This window comes from Crocodylus porosus, unplaced genomic scaffold, assembly GCF_001723895.1.
Source record: "Crocodylus porosus isolate Cpor-Errol unplaced genomic scaffold, CroPor_comp1, whole genome shotgun sequence".
Lineage (NCBI taxonomy): Eukaryota > Metazoa > Chordata > Crocodylia > Crocodylidae > Crocodylus > Crocodylus porosus.
The window spans coordinates 3,279,273-3,298,152 of record NW_017728931.1 but is presented as its reverse complement, the minus strand read 5'-3'; the positions used below and the strand labels follow the sequence as shown (position 1 = coordinate 3,298,152).

At 43.0% G+C, this 18,880-nt stretch overlaps 1 protein-coding gene across 3 annotated transcripts in view; it reads left to right on the top strand.

Annotated features, from left to right (window-relative positions):
- RALGAPA2 (Ral GTPase activating protein catalytic alpha subunit 2) overlaps window positions 1–18,880 on the top strand; it is a 357,121-nt gene that overhangs the window by 160,070 nt on the left and 178,171 nt on the right. For all 3 annotated transcript variants that reach the window (XM_019544076.1, XM_019544075.1, XM_019544074.1), the window contains 3 exons: window positions 4,139–4,332; window positions 5,044–5,142; window positions 5,479–5,634. In XM_019544076.1, the coding sequence (XP_019399621.1) occupies window positions 4,139–4,332; window positions 5,044–5,142; window positions 5,479–5,634 (449 nt within the window). The remainder of the gene's footprint in view (window positions 1–4,138; window positions 4,333–5,043; window positions 5,143–5,478; window positions 5,635–18,880) is intronic.

Here is an 18,880-nt window from a genome sequence, read left to right as displayed (position 1 = left end):
GGTCACAATGGTCAAGAAGTCGGGGCCACAGCAGTAGTGATTGACAAATCTGCCAGAGGCCAACCAGGACTGTATTAGTCCTCACTTGCTCCCTTGTTGCTGATCACTCCATATACCAGGCCCCCCGGATTCTGCAGCAGGCCACATCTCCAGCTTCTAGTGACTTGCTGATAACCTGCTAGGATGGATTAAGCAGCTCCATTGTCCATATGCTTGATACCCCTGTCCTAAACCAGCATTTCCCAACCAGTGTGCTGTCAGACATGAACAGGTGTGCTGTGGAATTTTGGAAAAGTCACACAGATAAATAAATAATGAATGCTCTGTCCGTAATGCTCTTGGGGGGACGTGGCTCCTGGCAGGGCAGGGCAGGGCAGAGCTTCAGCCAGTGCCTCACGCCACCCCCCGCACTCCCACAGAGTGGTTGGAGCGTGGGGCAGTGAGTGGTGGCAGCGGCCATATTATCTGTTGCGGAGAGGGGGCAAGTGCCATGATTTTTTTTTTATTTATATAAATGTGCAATGGGATGTAAAAGGTTGGGAAACACTGTTCTACACTATTCAATGCAGTTCTTCTTGGACATGTTCTCAATCTTCTTAGACTCAAGGCACCCTTCCATAACCTTTCTGAATTCAGTGGCACCCCATTTCAAAAACCAATTTATTATAGGGCTGACCTCCATTTACCCTACAGCACCATAAAAAGGATTTCATGATACCCCAGTTAAGAACTGCTGTTCTAGAATGTGGGTGTAGGTAACCTGCCTATGCATCAGCCGTGGAGTTGAACAATGCCTTTTCAAGTTTAGCTTCTGTTTGCTTCTGCGCTCTGCCAGTCAAGCCTTCCTCTTCCAGAAGCTCCAGCAGGAACATTCCAAGGAAGCATGTTGTTTCTCTCCTAAATCTTGAGGCAGATCTCATAATAAATTAAAAAAAAAAAAAGGTTCAAGCACCTGTTCCAGAACCCTTGCACCCTCCGCCCCCTCTGCCAATCAAGTAGATTCCATTTAGGCCAAATCCTACTCCAGCTATTAGGTTCCTAAGTGGTTTTCCAAGGAGAAAACCTTCCCAAAATGGAGGATCTTCCACTCGGGTTTCTAGTTTATTCTGCTAGAAAACAAATACCCTCTGGTCTTGAAGGATTCTCATGCTGTTCTTTTTCTTTGGCAGTGTATATGACTGCAATAAGAAGAAATTACTCCTAAGTACATAAGAGAGAGAACTCTGAGTATCTTCACCCAAGATTTTGCCAGTAACTCCTACCTTCATCTGTCAATCTTCTAGTAAACAATTATTTTGAAGGGAGTCAATGAGAGCAGTAAGCTAGTTACACCTTTGGCTCTTACCCTTCTTCTTTCAGTACCCTTTGAAAACCTCCTCTTCATGAAACACTGTTACTGACAGACTGTTACAATTCATTAAAACATTCATTTCCATGCTATACATGCTCCACCCTCCTCCCCGTCTGTTTTTAGGGACCCTTTTAAAAAATGTGTTTTGAGCAGAGAAGTAGGTTTGCACTCTCTTCTCTCAGAGCTATAGAAAAAGTTCCTCTGCAACACAAAGGAAGTTCATGTATTTTATTTCCTCATATCTAAGAATAAAGGAAGTAGAAACTTGCCCTAGATATCAGACTGCTGAATGCTTTCATTTATTCAATACAGTCCAGTATGATACTTAAAACTCCAGGTATTAGATCGGCTTTACAACTCTTGACCTTCAGGATGTTTGCTTTCCCATTGCCATTCATGTTGTGTACCAATATTTCATATGGTTTGCAGTAGTTCCAAACCACTACCAGTACAAATTTTACCCTTTTTGGTCTATCCATAGCACAACAGCATTCATTTTGCTTGATGTTATAATTTTAAACAACTTCAAGTAAAATGAAAACAGGTTTCAGAAAAGTTGCTTTTAAAAAAAAAAAAAAAGCATATATATGATATCAGTTCACAAAGCTTGCATATAGGTCTTACCTGATTCATAAAATTTCCATTTATATCATGACAGACAATAAAAGGGCTGAGTTGCCTATAAAACAGGTAGATATGGGCACACTTGTTTTTCCTGTGCAGGAAAACAGTACAAACTATGGAATTCATGCATAAAGTGTTATGCTTACAGCAGTTCGCATGGCAGGTCTGCAGCAGACATTGGCGTATTATCCTAGCAAGCTCTTTTCAACAAAGCACAAATGGGAAATACATGATTCAATGATTCATTCAGTTTTCTAGGAAGGGGAAGTAAATCCATCATTGTGCTTACTTGTGACTGACAGGAATAATTGAAGTTAAATTTTCTGTTCCAGAAAGGAGGTGAGTTCAGGATTTTTGTGAAATGTATTTATTATACTTTGGTCTCATGCTATATTATATGCTTATCCATCAATTCCTTTGCCTCCAAGAGAGCTCAGAGAGATAAGGTAGCCATATGTGTGAGACAGTGTTGGTTTCTAGAGTTTACATTGGAGGACAGGTTGACAAACATATTATTTCCTCCAACAGCAGATGTGCTGACTCAAAATAAAGTGACTCTTCTTTCCAAACCATCCACCCTTTCCTGTTCTCTGGATGGATGTCAGAAATAATAAAAGTATATTCAGTGCCTAGTGTTCAGAGAATATTGTTCAATAGTAGAAAAGTTTGTTATGCAAAATGAAGGTGATTTGTGGCATGGTATGAACATCATCGACTTGTACCTCTTCAAATCCTGACAGTTTGGAACTACCTTTTCTCTGTCAAGACTTTAAGGTCCTGGACAGATGTACACACCCTATGAAGCATTCTGAAAATGACTGAACTACTTCAAAACTGATCCTGGGTGGACTACAATTTTATTGAAGCGCTTCATTTTGAAGAGCTTCCAGTTGCACGTGCATTCTTAAATGTAGTACAACAAGGGGTTGCTTAGTTCTCTGGCATCCCACAGTGTTCTGTTCCTTTTTCCTCCCTACCCTACTCCCCACTCTGTTCAACCACTGAGCTCTCTCCTGTGCACCTGACCATCCTTGGCAATCCCTGGAGCCTGAGAAAACATAGAAGGAACCTTTCTCCACAAGCCCAGAGAGACTGGCAGTCAAGCACACAGGCAAGCAAAGCATGCATTGGCTGCCTGCCCCACTCACCACCCCCATATGGGGGTAGGGCTGTGGAGCCTCGGGACTGAAAGACACCCTGCTTACCCTCCTGGCTGTAAAGCAGTGGTCATCAACCAGGTAGATCTCAGAGCCTCTGGGAGTTGATCTGAGGCTGGGGTGAGGGGCTGAGTGCCCATGTGCATGTACGTGTGCAACCCAACCCAGCAGATCAGTCCATGGAGGAGGGAAGGGGTGGGAACTAGATCAAGGTCCCTGCAGTGAAGGTCAGTGCCACAGAGGCAGGAACAGGGCTATGTTGAGTGGGGCCATAGCCAGGTAGGACTTACCTGCTGGGGAGGCATGCCCCCAAATCATTTTTTCTCCCTCTGCCTTGATCTGCGTCCCCCTCATCCCCCTGCAGACTTGCCTGCTGGGCAGGGGGGAAGGGGAGTTGTAGCGGCCCATGGTAGATGTTGGGTTGCTTTTAAATGCCAAAGTTGATCTCCTACTTAAAAAGGTTGGAGACCACTGCTGTAAAGCATGCTGCCACATGCCATTGCAGTGATTTTGAAGTGCTGTAGTGAGGAGGTATGGCAGGTGGCTGCACATCTGTTGATAGCCTATGTTCTCTGAATTTGAAGTGTTCCAGAATGGAGTGGAATTCTGAGTTCTTCAACCATGCGTCTGTCAATGGCCGAAGTATTTCACTTACCTCTGTTTCTGTTTGGTGAACTTTGCAGCCATTAGTACTTACCATCCATTTCTAGAGGATATTATTTTTTTTTTTTAAGCATCCAACCATGACAGATTTCTTTGAGGCTTGGTGAGGGTATTTTTTATTGTGAAACCTGTTCTTTAATGGGACCTTAATGTAGCTTTGGCAGATGTTCTGGAGCCCCTTTGGATTTAAGGGATCCTGATCTCCATATGTCCTTGTGAAAATCTCTTTGTTTGTACTTGTCACATTAGCTTATTTTCTATTACTGTATACATTTTGTTGATCAAAAAAGAGACTACACATCCCATTTCTAACTAACATCAGTTGCATGTTTTTATTCTGTAGACAGCAGCGAATTCCTTGCTGATGACTGCAGTATAATTGCTGGTGGAAACCTAATAGGTTGGCATCCTGATTCTGCTGCTGTATTATGGAGGAGGATCTTGGGAATCCTTGGAGATGTCAACAATATCCAGTCACCTAAAATCCATGCCAGAGTTTTTGGGTATCTCTATGAATTATGGTACAAACTAGCAAAGGTATTGTTTCTAATGCATACTTTTAATGTAAAGACTACAGTAATGTATTTGCTAAAAGTGTCACGATCTTTCTAGCTGCTCTCCTAGCTATGCAGTTGGTCCATTAAAAGATTTCACAAAAAACCTTTGCCCGTTGTACATTTTCTGAACCATCATTACTACTTCAACACTACTGTAGAAAGATATTGTTTATAATATATTCCTTTTTTAAAGTTCATTAACTAGTAAAATTACTTTTCGTTAGAATTTTCAAGGGTTTTTGACCTCTCACTTCACTTGTTTAGAAGTACTATGATATTAACCATGAACAAGGCAATAATGTGTACTGTTACAGGGGAGGATGGTTTATTAAATCTTTTAAGAACTGTTTCCTTGAATTTTGTTCAGGCACACCTTAAAAGAGAGGTTCCTTTTTGATGACAGTAAGGATTTAAGATAATTTATTCTCAGTGAAATAGAAGCAATACAGTGAAAGTATAAAATCATTGTCTTAATACTGAATATTAGTGTAGATTCTAAGAAAATACCTGTAAGATGATAATATATGCTTAATATAGTTCCAGTTTTCCTGTTGAATTCAGCTTCAGTGGAAATTTGTATGTATTTGTAAAGGTGCTACTTCTGATAAAAAAGGCTGTGTTATAAATAATAGCTGTGTTAAAATATTAGCGGATATTTTATTAATCTTCTACCCTTTTTTTAAAAAATCAGATAAGGGACAATCTTGCTATAAGCGTGGATAACCAGTCTACTCCCTCTCCTCCTCTTTTAATTCCACCGCTCAGAATATTTGCCTCATGGTTGTTCAAGGTAAAGTAGTTTTAATTTCTACATGGAGTAGTATTTTCCTGGACATCTATAGTGATTCATAAATGTTTATCATATTGTTATATTGTTTTTACACTATTTCTGCAATCCTGGTTCTAAACATATTAGAAAAATAATCATAGTCAGTTGTTTACCTATGCTGATGTCTAGTTTATAAAAACAAGTCTTTATTTGCAGTATTAAGAACATGGAATTAAACCCTATTTCTGTAAATATAAATGCAGTATACAGCAAATAAATATACCTTCCTGGAAATACAGCATTTATTTATTTAGCAAGTAAAAAGGCTGTAGTAATATAAATTATTCGTCTTTTCAGGCAACAACCTTGCCAAATGAATATAAGGAAGGCAAACTTCAAGCATACAGGCTGATCTGTGCTATGATGACCAGGCGCCAAGATGTCCTGCCAAATTCTGATTTCCTAGTGCATTTTTATCTTGTGATGCACCTTGGCTTAACTAGCGAAGATCAGGTACAGGGTTGATTTTTTTCTTAAGTTCCATTATTGCATTTTACATCTTGTTTACTGTGTTGCTTTGATGAGAAAATGGACTATCATGTTTGAAGTGGTGCATTTGGGAGGAAGAGGATCATGATTATATGATAACATACACTGAAGTGTGGACTTAAAGGTATGCCTGTGTTTTGTAGCCTAAACCGTTTTTCCCCCTCTCCATATGTTGTATATTTTGCTCCTCCTTTGTTCTCCTAAATGATTTTGTGTTCTCTGTCTGATAAACCTTTAAACTCCATCTGGTTTACCTATTTCAGCAGAAAGCAATTGTTCTGAAATTCAGCTTATTTTAACCAGAGCAGCTTCCTTTTAGCTAAAGTAAAACTGGATGTGTCTACATATGCATTTTATTACAGAGTAGACTAATTAGCTCTGCAGTAGAGTATCACTGTCTATATGTGTGCTGGTATTGGGGCACAGTAAACTAACTCCTCTGTAAGATAATACTGTTGGGGACAGTACTGTCTTACAGCGGAGTTATTGTGCTGAAATTCATGTGTAGACAGTGACCAAGCAGTGGCCAGACTCCTGGCTGCTGCCTAGCCCCACAGCTCTGCAGGTGTAGCACTGTTGTGCCCCAGCCAGCCCCTCTGCTGCCCAGCACTGCTACCTGGAGCCTGAGCTGATCCCCATTCCCCCTGCCAGCCCGGGCCTGCTCTGCCTTAGGTCAGATTGCTGCTGTCCTGGGCATGCATGTAGGTGCTGCGCCCAGAAACAGTTTATTCTGGAGTTTATTGTTTTACCTTAATTTCACATGTAGATGCATGCACTGAGTTGTAAATTGATTAGTATGCTGTAGATCAAAATGGTTTCAATTAGAAGGAAATCACTAGTTAATTTAAGTTGACTGCTTGTCATTTGCATTATCTAGTGACACTGTATACAGTCTTTTCATAGTTTTAGATTAATAAGAGAGACTAGGAGAAGAAGACCCAATCTACCAGCATTTATCATTGTCATGTACATTTTACAAAGCTCCCCTTTGCTCCATTTATTCTGTTTGGGGCTCATAACACAACTGCTTATCAAACTTAGTATTATCTCTAATTATTTTTGCAGAGTTCTCTACTGTTTTATAGTCTACAGTTTGCTTTAATAAGCTATGCTCCTTGGCAGTCTGAATTTTCAGAGGCAAGGCAGCTTTTGAGTTTGAAAGGATTGGTTGAACTGTAGCTGCTTGTGATATGCCACTAAAACACATGAACATTGCTTTACATTGTCTAGAAACTCTGAAACAGTGCTTCTCAGCCTGTACTCACTCCATGGGGTTTTTCATAAAACTTAGCAAGGACATTTATCCCATTTAGCATTACAAGCAGGGCATGACAGTTGCAATCTCCAAAGATAGAACCCACTTCTGCCATCCATTGTTTAGATTCTTTACAGATTTGGGCAAGCATTGTTGCATTGATTTACACTCATCTCACATTTTACAGGTTATTTCCACAGATGTGGAAAGATCTTGAAACATACAGAGGTAAAATTCCATGCTGTGCCAAGGGAAAGGGTGAGATACAATGGATTTAGCTCCTCTTTGTGCCCTTCTAAACCTAGGTTGCTCCAGGACCTCAGGAAGCCCCATGTATAATTTAGTAAGGGCAGTAATCAGTGAGAGAGAAGGATAAGATTAATACTACTGTGATGTTAGATGATGATTTTAGATAGGAAACTAGTATCGGAGATATAATCTGCTTTTAACTTAAAGTTTTCTTTTTCCTTCACTTTAAAAAAAAAAAAAAAAAAAAGTAAGAACTACAGGAAATAAGATTTGCTAAGCAACCTAGTTAATTTCTACAACTGTCTCCTTAGTATTTCCTAAGCACTAAACCAGCAGAGAGGAAACCCCGGTCCCTGTAGAAAAAGCACAGACCCTCCAGTTCTCTAAACCAAATTATTTCCTGAATGTTCTCACTAAGCCAGTGTGACCAGGCATTTGTTTGATTGTTCTGCTCTTCATCAGTTCTTTTCCTGGCTCTTTTCTTCATCATACCTTACCTTATTCTCTGAGAAGCACTTTTTCTCTATTAGTGCTTTGACTTCCAATAATCTGTGTAGAAAAAATATAAATTCTCATCAGAACCATTACTGTTGACAAATGACCTGACTTACAGTATTTACTTGAAACCAAGATGGGATTTCCCGCCCCCCATTCAGTGGTGGGAAGGGGGGATTTTAGTACAAGCTTGTAGGGGGCAGTGGCTGCTGCTTCCCCCTTCCCCTGCACCACAGCCTCTGCGCTCCCTCTAGTGCCTTTGCTCCCTGCCATTTCCCCCCACTCCTTAGCTTCCTGTCACATCCCTGGCTCTGGCTGGGGTCCCACTCTGGCCAGGGGCAGGGAACAAAGAGTGTTTGCTGCCTCTGGCCCCTGCCTGGCTATGCAATAGGAGAAGCAGCTCTGGCAGGGCTGGAGCTGCTGCTGCTAAAACAGCTTCTGTTTGGCTGGGCTGGGGCCCACATACTCTGTTACCTGCCCCCAGCCAGAGCAGGGCCCCAGCAAGTGCCAGGGCTGTGACTGGAAGGTCAGTAGTAGAGAGGAAATGGCAGGCGAGGTGGGGATAACAGCAGTGGGAGGGATGGAGAGACAGTGCAGGGGGTAGACAGAGGGGAAGCAGGCAAGAGGCAGAGGAGCCAGAGAAGGGGTATCACAGGGAAGGGCAGGTGTCAGGGGGTGTAGGCTCCAGAGACCAGATACCGCAGGGAAGGCAAGGGGAGGTGGGCAGGGCAGATGGCAGTGGACACAAATGGTAGGGGGGGCAAGTGCCAGAGTGTACAGACACTGGGGGGGGGGGTAGGTGCAGAGCATATAGGCACTGAAAGAGGTAGGCAGCTGGGGAGGCAAGTGGTGGGCAGGACACAGGTGGCAGGGCTCAGGCCAGTTGGCTCCCTCACTGCCTGCCCCCCCTCCCCCCCAGCTTGCCCTGTCACATTGGTGAAGGAAAAAAATCAGATGACCCTCCAGTAGAGTCTAGATGTTGAAAATTGCACCTAATTTATAATTTTTCAATTAGAATCTCATTATTTGGGGGTTGTCTTAAATTCAGAATTGTCTTAGGTTTGGGAAAGTAAGGTAAGTCTTTGAACCTACATCTCCAGTGAATCTGAAAATGTGGTTCTTTCTCATTGCTTACCTTTTCCCTCTTTCATGTTTCCTTTATCTTGCAGGCGCAGGAAAGAAACCATCCTCTTGCTTTAAATAAGCTCTCTTACTGTAGTTATCAGACATACATGCCGGCTGCTTACGGACTTGAAAAACACAAAACTAAACAACGCTTTACTTTAAACTTGGTGTGCCCCTGAGCGCAATGTGTGCCCAGAAGAGACAACGTGTTAGTTTGACCCAGCACACTCAATGTTTGTATAGATTGCATGCTTCAGCAGGACTTTTTGGTGCTTTTATCTAATAGCTTATTGAATCAGCCTTAGAAAAAAGAACCAAAAAGCTCCGCTGAAGTACACAATCGATACAGGTGCTGGGGAGCTGGGTCAAACTGAAGTGCTTCCTCTTCCGGTAAAGTTCTAGGTTTTTGTTTTGTTTTGTTTGGGGGGGGGGGGGGTGTTCATGTCTGTCAGCAGCCACCACGTTTACTCAAATCCAAGGCAAGGTTGTTTTCCCCATTCATCACTGGAAGGGAGGAAGACCCTCATCTTGCATTTTTGTACAAGGTGCGGTGGGGAGGGGCTCTGACTCAGGCTTAGGGGCTGAGTCAGAGCCACAGCCACTTCTTTGCTGCCTCCTTCTCCCCTCACTTACCATCAGTAATTGCTCGGGCTTCATTCTGGCATGGGGGGCATGGGGACTTAATAGCTTTGGTGCAGGGACCCAGTAGCAGTTGCAGGAGAAGCAGCTCTGACCCCAGGACACCAGATGCTGCCACTGGCCAAAGGCACCATGTGTTTTGTTCTAGAATGGAGTCATGACTGATAAGTAGGGTAGGAGTCTCAGAGGCTGCAAAGGGGGCAAAAGTAGTAGGGGGCAGGCAGCAGGGGAAGGCATCAGGAGGTTCTGGCCCTGTGGGGAGGGCAGGCATGGGGCTTGCAGGTATCAGGGGTGGGGAGCAGAAAGAACAAGTGGAGGGGACAAGGGGCAGGTGTCAAGCCACTTGTCCCCACTACACCCTGCCGTCCCCCCTTCACTGCTTTCTTCCTTGTAGCAGTGGGGGGATGAATTTAAGATGAGCCTCCAATAATTACATTCTATATATGGAAAATTATAACCAATATATACATATTCTGTGTATAGATTCTAATTATTGGGGATCATCTTAAATTCAAAGTTGTCTTGGATTTGGGTAAGTATGGTATTGTTATGTTCTCCATCTTAATATCTCCTCCATTCCATTACTGATGAGTTATCTCTTCCAGTCTTCAGCAATAGCTCTACCAGCATACATTCAGCAATTATGCTCTTCTTGCTCTTAGAAAAGTAGGGCTGAAGGATACCTCACAAGGTCATCTAGTCCAGCCCGGTTCCCGCAAGACAGGATCATTCTTGACTAAACTTTCTTAGCCAAGTGTCTGTCTAACCTGCTTTTGAAAACATCCAAAGATGGAGGTTGTACAGTTTGTCTTGGTAGCTTGTTCCAGTTTTTGACCACCCTCATAGTCAGAAAGTGCCTCCTAATCTCCAACCTAGATTTCACCTTCTACAGCTTGAGGCCATTGTTCCTACTCCTGTCCCCTACAGCCACAGAGAAAAGCCTCTTCCATCCTCTCTGTTGAGGCCTTTCAGGTATTTGAATACTGTTAGCAAATCCATGCTCAGTCTTCTCTTCTCCATACTAAATAACATTAGGTCTTTCAGCCTTTCCTCATAGGTCTTGCTTCCCAGGCCCCTAGTTAGTTGTGTTGGTCTGCACTGGACTCTTTCCAAATTGTCCATATCCTTCTTGAAGAGTGGGGCCCAAAAATGGACACAGCACTCCTGTTGAATAGCTTCATTGTTGATTAGAGATGAAGAATAATTTTCCTTGCTTTGCAAGTGACACTGCTGTTGATGCAACCCAGTATGCTTTTAGGGTTTTTTGGGTTTTTTTTTTTTGCAACACGGGCACACTCTTGGTTCATATTCATCTTATGTTCCACTGTAGCTCCCAGGCCCTTCTCTTTAGTATTGCAGTCTGGCCAGTCATTCCCCAGTCTGTATTCATGCATGTAATTATTCCATCTCAAGTGCAGAACTTTGCATTTGTCCTTGATGAAGCCCATCCAGTTGATTGCAGGCCATTTCTCCCACTTAGGTCATTCTGGATCCTAGCCCTACTCTGGAGTATCTCTAACTCCACCCAACTTGCTGTCATCCACAAATTTGTTAAGTGTGCACTCAATCCCATCATCCAAATCGTTAATGAAGATATTAAATAACAAAGGACACAGTACAGACCCCTGGGAAACCCTACTTGTTACCTCCTCCCAACTAGACATTGAACCATAGATGATTACTTGCAGAGGTATGATCCAGCCAGTTATGAATCCACCTTGCATTACTTTCATGTGACCTGTATTTCCTTAGCTTGCTAATGAGAATGTTGGAAGAGACAGTGTCAAAAGCCTTGCTAAAGTCAAGGTACATCATATCCACTGATCCTGTCACCTTGTCTGAGAAGGAAATCAGATTGGTCAGGGATGACTTTCTCATGGGCTAAGTACAAACATTCAAAAAGCCAGAACCTGAATTGATTCAGTCTTTGCAGGTTAGTATAACCTGCATAGATTGAACCTATTTGCAAGTGAATAGACATCTACTTTTGATTCTTGAAATGCAGCCGCATGCCTGTAGTGGCTCAGGCTAAAAGCTGGGGTGTGGGTGGAGCACTAAAGTAAGCCCTCCCTTTCCTTCAGCAGCAGCCACAAGGCTGGAGGGAAGCGGAGGGGGGGGAGGCAACAGGTGGTCAGGCCCTGACAGGCCACCAAGTGTGATTGAGGAGGGGTTTAAACCCCAACCCTGGCCTGCAGGGACCCCAGCTAGGGTGTGCCCTGAGGGGGAAGATGTCTTTGTGGGGTTTGTCCCCAAAGGGAGGCGGGGAGGCATGGCCAGACACTGGCCTAGGCAGCACCTCAGGTGGAAGGAGGGAGGGAGTCTTCCCTCTCTCCCACTGGCATGGGGACCCCAACTGCAGTATGCCTGGCTTTCCACCCCACTGGCCTCTTGCTCAGCAGGGGATGTGGTCACAGCCAACCCAGGCAGCAGCTCTCCTGTACATTCAGTTCTCCTTTTCCCTTCAGATTTTCCTCCCAGGGGATCATGCCCACCTTATTCTGCTGCTCTCCTTCCTTTCTCCCCTTAGGATCTTGAACTGTCATTTCATGGTCACTGCCACCCAAGGTTCCATCTTCACATCCTTCACATTCTCTCTCATTGTTGTTCATGTTTAGTTTTTATGTAATTTTACCAGACCCAAACTGTTTTATTCTTCTTCTTTCTTTTGGGAAGTAGAAAAGTATTAATTCATTTGGCTCCTGAAGGTCATCTTGTGTAGGGATCTTTTTCTCCCACCTTCCTGCTTGATAATCAAGAACTATGGACCCACACATTGCCAAGAGAGAGTTGCGAGTTAAGCTAATAAAATAATTCCTGGTCTCATATCCTGTATCGTCAAGAAGCCATGACTCTTCTAGTGACAAGAACAGATGTAGACATAATAGAAGACATTTAGGTTCTCTGTAAGTAAATTTAAGGTTGTCTTTTAACATGACCACTCCAAGCACAGATTCTTGAAAGGGCCCAGCACACCACAGAGTTAATCAAGTCGCATTTTTTGTCTTGAAGCAAAAAAAGAAAACCTCTTGCTCAAATTATTTTTCTTTCAGGGTTAAAGTAGTGTATTTTATTATACAAAAAAATGCTCTCTTTCTGAGACCTAATTTTCCCATCGAGAAGTTGGAAGAAAGAGGGAAACCTTCCCTTTCCTCAAGTCATAGCTTTCCTTTTAACAGTTCACACAAGAATTCTCATTCCCTGATGGAGGGAAAAATAAACCGAGAAAAATAAAACAGTTAAAAGTATCAAGAAGAGATTCCAAGAAGATTCAGAAAGGAAAGAACAAGTTCTGAGCTGCCACCCTACCTTTTCTCTCTCCTAATTTCAGCTTTGTACTGAATAGGAGAAGTTTTCAGAACATACCTGTGAACAAGCATTGCAAGAAAAATAGGAACAAAATTGTTTCTCCTGATGACTAGAAAAGTATGGCTGCCAAAGAAATTCAACCAAAAAAGGGGAAGATGGGGGGAAATCTTTTTTATGAATACCTGTCTTCAAAGCTCTTCAAAAAGAAGAGAGAGAGAGAGACCTTTTTGTATAAGTATTCTTGTAGGATCCTATCCAACAGGAAGGAGACAATCCTGTCAAGAGAAAAATGTGTGTCTTTGTTCCTCATATATATTTTCATACTGTCTCCCATGGTGATCCTCATGCTTGGTAGGATCCTCCTAGAAGCATGTATAAAGCCATCTCATAACCCTCCTTCAAACCCTTCCTTAAAACTCTGCCTTGTCAATATGCCTAGAGAAAACATTTGATGACACCTTAGTTCCTGAGGTGCTGTGACTACTGCCTGTCATGCTGACCAGTATTGTCTCTGTTTCTTCATGCTGTCTTCCCAGTCTGTATCTTTCTGATATCCCTTGTCTATAGTGATTAGTTCTTTAGAGCAAGGACTATTTGATCTGTGTTTTGTTCAGTACTTGGCACAGTGGTTCATGACTAAGATTCTTTCCACTCTCCTGAATACAGGAGATAAACTTTTCCCTGAATTAGAAATGAATCTTTCAGGAAATACTAACAAATGGAAGCTGATGTATCTATTAGTAGCAAGATGTGTAATACACGGACAATGGAGAGCTAATATAGGATGTTTAAAAGAATGGTCAGACACCAGTATCAGGCTCTAATGGTGAAAGAATGAGAAAAACTTGGTGTGGCATATAGGTATTAATGTTTTAACATGGCTAATATGTACTATCCCTGCATAAACAGCATAACTAGTGTACTCTGACCTGGCAGTCTCAGACTGGCCTTTTCTGAGTTTTAAAAAACAAAACACAACAAGAAACCTTGGCTGTGGGCCAGATTTTTCAAAGCAGCTGAGCTCCCATTTATGACAAGACAAAGATTACAAGCCATTTAAATCAATTTAACAGCCATTATTACCAACACAAGGACAAAGGAGTGCAGATACACAGGGCTAAATTTTCAGTAGTGCCTAGTTCCCATTAAGCAATCTACATGAGGTGACCAGATTTCAGAAGTACCCAGCACCCAGCATCTCACTTTCCTCTCAGGAGCAGCTGCTAGGTGTGGTGTTCTTTGGAAGTCTGACCACTTCATATAGATGCCTAACTGGGGACTGAGCTTTTTGAAAATGTAGCATCAGTTGTATGGAATTAGCACTTTTAAAATGTAACCTTGTATGCTTGCATTCCTTTGTCCTCCTGTTGGTAAGCATGACTGTTTTGTTGATTAAAATGCCTTGTTTTTGTCATAAATGAGAGCTCAGCTGTCTTGAAAAAAATTACAGTCTAGAAATTAAATTGATCAAGGTCTCAGGCCCATATAGTTAATGCAGATGCCAAATTATCTTAAGTTATAAACCCTTCCAATATTACATTGACATTGTTCTTTTGTTCTTACTTGGCTTACTGATTTTTGCCTCATGGTGGCACACTTGACTGCAAGTTTTCTAGTCTGTTACAGTCTTATTTTTGTCTACTTATTACTTAGCTACTGAACTGCTTGGAGAAAGCATTAACTCTTATTGCTTTTGAGCTTGAAAACTCGTGTAACATGGTATAGTGAAATGCATTTATTCTAATTATCTTTATTTAATCACTTCCAACATGATTAATATCAAGATGCTAGATCAACTAAAGAGCAAATCAGCAGATGTATTTTAGAATTCAAAGATAATATCTGTTATAAATACAAATGTAAGAATATATTAGTCAAAAATACCTGAATTTATTTGATTTGCCAAAGATTTCTGCTTTTCAGCTGGAAAAATACTTAGAGCCTGCTTCTAAACAAACATAGCCTAATACGATACACTACCATATCTGTATTATGTTATCATATAAACCATTGATGAAAGTATTGCAGGCTTTCTTAACGCTGTGCTACTATTGATATATTTTTGGAATGTGCTGCCTTTTGACATAGGATAGATTATAAACAGTACCTGAATACACCATAATTGTGCATAATTTACTCCAGCGGCACAACTGTGCTCCAGAATTCAAGCTTTCATTTAAAAAAAAGAAGACTTCTTGGCCCACAAGCACATAAAGAAAAGCTTCCAAACCAGAAATGGATGAAAAACAATGTAGTGATATCTGCTTGAGTGTGCAGACACCCTGCCATACTAGTTCTGAGAAATACGAAATGATCCATTCTGCTCAATGAACTTTAAAATCTACGAGTGAAAATTTTGTCAGTTGTCTGTTAACTGTTTAACTGCTATCTTGTCATCCAGCTGGTGGATGATCGTACAAATTCAGTCTTCCAGAACTTTTTGGGTTCCTCAGTGTTTCCTTCCAAGCTGCCAGCACCTCTGCTTTCCCATGACAGACTACTGAACATTTTCAGTACAAAATTCTATTGCACACTGAAAATTTTAAATTTATCAACATAGTACAAGGCAATTTACTATCAGATTAAACTGGAGGAGATTATTTTAATGTTTAATTGAATAAAAATATCAATCCTCATTTTTATCGGAAGCTTTTGCAGAACATCCCAATTGACTGTACTTGAGTGTAACAGAATATAGGGGTCTCAGAGCAGAATTTAGGTCATGTTTATGAGGGTTTTAAATAATGCCATAATGCCTAAACAAATCATTGGTCATCAATAGAACAGTCTATTAAAGACTTGTAATGTATCTGTGGCAGGGCACTACGTGTGCCTGCCACTTTAAGGCCCTGGAGCTGGTAGCCTTCATGTGCCTAATGAGGGCAGCCATTTTAGGCAACAAGGCAGTTTGGCTGCTGGAGGAGAGTCAACAACATTGCCTGGCCTGAGGGCTGCCGAGTTTCCTCTGGAAGTAAGGGAGGAGCTGTAGGGGATGGTGGGAGGCTCCTGGTCCTGGGTACGACCAGACACTACACCCTGCCGGGAGTGGGTGTCCTGGTGGGGCTCCCAGTGCCGCGGGAGCCCCCAGGAAATGCCAGGCCAGGGATCAGCCTGGTGAAAGGCAGGTCAGGGCACCTTAACCCCTAGCCCTCACCTTTGGGTGGGTCGCGTACACTGGAGGTAGTTGTGGGGGTGCAAGCCCCAAGGAGGAGAGTTGGAGGCCAGGTGTGGCCAAGGCCGCCTGAGCCCTATGGGGGTTTGAGACCCCAAGGAGGAGAGTTGGGGCCAGGCATGGCTACGGCTACCTGAGCCCACCTGTGGAGGGAAGCCCCGAGACCCTGAGTAAAGGGGGTGTTATGAGCAGTGTGGAGCCCCCAATGTGAGGGGGGCAGCGTGTGGAGCCCCCAGTGTGAGGGGGGGAATGATCAGAAGCCCTGGAGAGAGGGCGATGTGGAGCCCTGTGAAGGGAGAGGGGGGCTCAGCCAGAGGGCGAGAGAGCTGAGTCCTGACCCCAGTAAGTCCTCCAATGCTGGGAGGCAGAGTTTGGGTCAAATATAACATCTGAGCCCCAGTTGAGAGGGGGCCAGTGCTGTGGAACCACAGCAAGAAGGGGGCAGTGATCAGAAGTCCCAGAGAGAGGGCGATGTGGCGCCCTGTGAAAGGAGAGGGGGCTCAGCCAGAGAGAGCGAGAGCTGAGCCCTGACCCCAATAAGTCCTCCACCATTGGGAGGTAGAGTGTAGGTCAAAGATAACACCGGTCATAGCACCACGACCTGCTGCCCAGGGGGAGTGAGAGTCCCCTGTGAGACCCTGAAGCACTAGTCATGGTTGAGATACCCCAGCTCCCCACGTCTGTAAAGGAGGACCCACAGAGGGGGACCCGGGATAAGAGTATGGGTCATACATCAGGGCCTGCCAGAGCTTCCCCTGACTGGCCCAGGCGGGGGCCAGGACCAGGACCACGAGGGTCAGAAGGGCAAGGAGGCCCTCTGAGAGGGACACCCAAGAGTCAGGGGCCTGGGGTTCCGACTGGCCTGGAGGTGGGCCAGGGCTAGTGTGAGCCGAAGGTCCCAGTGAAGGGGCCACACCTGAAGGGGAACCGATGGCAGGGTGATATATGGCTTGGTATGACAGCGGCAGGGTCCGCCTGAAGGGAGAAACCCAGGTGGGGTCCTACAGTAGGATTCTGGGCCCCATGGTGGGGGACTGGCACGTATGAGAAAACCATGATGTCATCAGCAAGGCTTGGGCTGTGGTGTAGGGGAGGAATGGAGCCTCCAATAGCGCCCCCTAGCAGCGGGGCACTAAATGGGCAGCCTCCAGCCTAATTACATCTATAATTAATCAAGACCAAGGCATGGCGGTTAGCCCAAGAACAGGTGGGCGGGCCTTGCAGAGATCAGCCCTGGTAGCCCCCCATTACAGTATCATTAATAATATATGCACTGATGGAAAAGCGTGTAATTTAGTGATATCTAATGGATTGTTCAGATGAATCCATAATGAAATGTTACATAGCATCGCAATGGCACCATTTCTAATTGTTTATCTTTACTGTCAGATGTATGGGCCTCAGTCATAGACCAGGGCCACACTGTGTTCAGTTCTATATGAAAACAAAGACAGTCCCTACCCTGAGGATGTAAGCACATAATGGTGAATAATAATGTAATTTTAAAAACAATTTCATTGTATTAATTTGATTTTGAACATACATCAAAACATCTCCAAAGTACTGTTCCTAGATATTTATGGTGTATTCTTCCAGATCAGATAGTGTCATGAAAAGTTTCCCTACTACTGGTATCTGGTTCATAGGATAAAGTTAATAGGGCTCTAATATATTTTTTTAATGATTTGAAATGATCTTGTCCCATCATTGAAGAGTCAGAGTTGGGGTGCCTTTCTTTTTTCCCATTTTTACAGATTGCAGTGGGGGAGATATTTCTCTGGTTTCAGGGTTGGTGAGGTTAAACGTACCAGGATTTATGAGAATTAATCCAGTATATGCAAAGAAGATGGGATCAGGGAAGGAAGGACACTAAGATCTCCTCCAGGGTAAGCTCAGCTCCCTCTGCAGGAGAGAGCAACTCAGGAGAATAACATCTCCAGGTGGTTGGTCTGTAGAACCTTAAATGTACAATAAAGGGGAAACACAGAAACTGAGGATTGCCAGGAATCGGTATGGATTATTTCTCTCTTTTGTATGTGATTTAGTAAGACTCTGGCCACAGGACTTTCAGCAGGTCTTTCACCCTTTGTAGGCTGGCACTGGTACTGCTTTTTTCCCCCCAAATGTTTCACTAGTTTAAAAAAATGTTTTTTTATATTTACATACATATATGTGTTGTTGTTGAATTGCTTATAACTTTGCAGGCATCGTTTTCATTATGACAAAATCTTGAAAAGTTTTCTTTTGGAAAAAACTTACTTAAAGTATTAGCAAATACATATCTATTAACTGACACATGCAGTTAGATTTATTACCTTGTAAAGACATCCAGCTGTATGTGCATAGTTATCTAGGTAACTTCAAATAGGGCACTCTTCAGTCAGTAAGAATTATACCTTAGTGCTCAAGTACCCATTGTTTTTAATTGCTGCTTTCTTTATTTCTCAAATCATTTTTGCTAAGCTAACAAAGCAAGTGCTTTTTATTGTGTGTTATACGTGTGCCAGTTTTGAACTTTACTTTATTTCATTGCTTGTTATATTGCTAGAAATGGGGTAAAGCTAAAAAAAAAATTTTTGAATAATGTTCATGCAGCACTACAATATCATTCATAGCAAACATGACCTAACATTTCATGCTTGCTAGAAATGTCTGTCTCATAGTTTCATAGTTAGTAGGGTCATAAGGGACCTAAGCAGATCATCAAGTCCGACCCCCTGCCATGGCAGGAAAGAGTACTGGGGTCAAGCAACCCCAGCAAGGCAAGGTGATTGTCAAGCCTTGTCTTAAAGACCCCCAGGGTAGAAGCTAGTACCAGTTCGCTTGGAAGTTGGTTCCAGATCCTAGCTGCCCTGACCGTGAAGTAGCACCTCCTGATATCTAGTCTGAATCTACCCTCTGCCAGCTTGTGACCGTTATTCTTGGTCACTCCTGGGAGTGCCCAGGGGAACAGGGACTCCCCCAGTGCC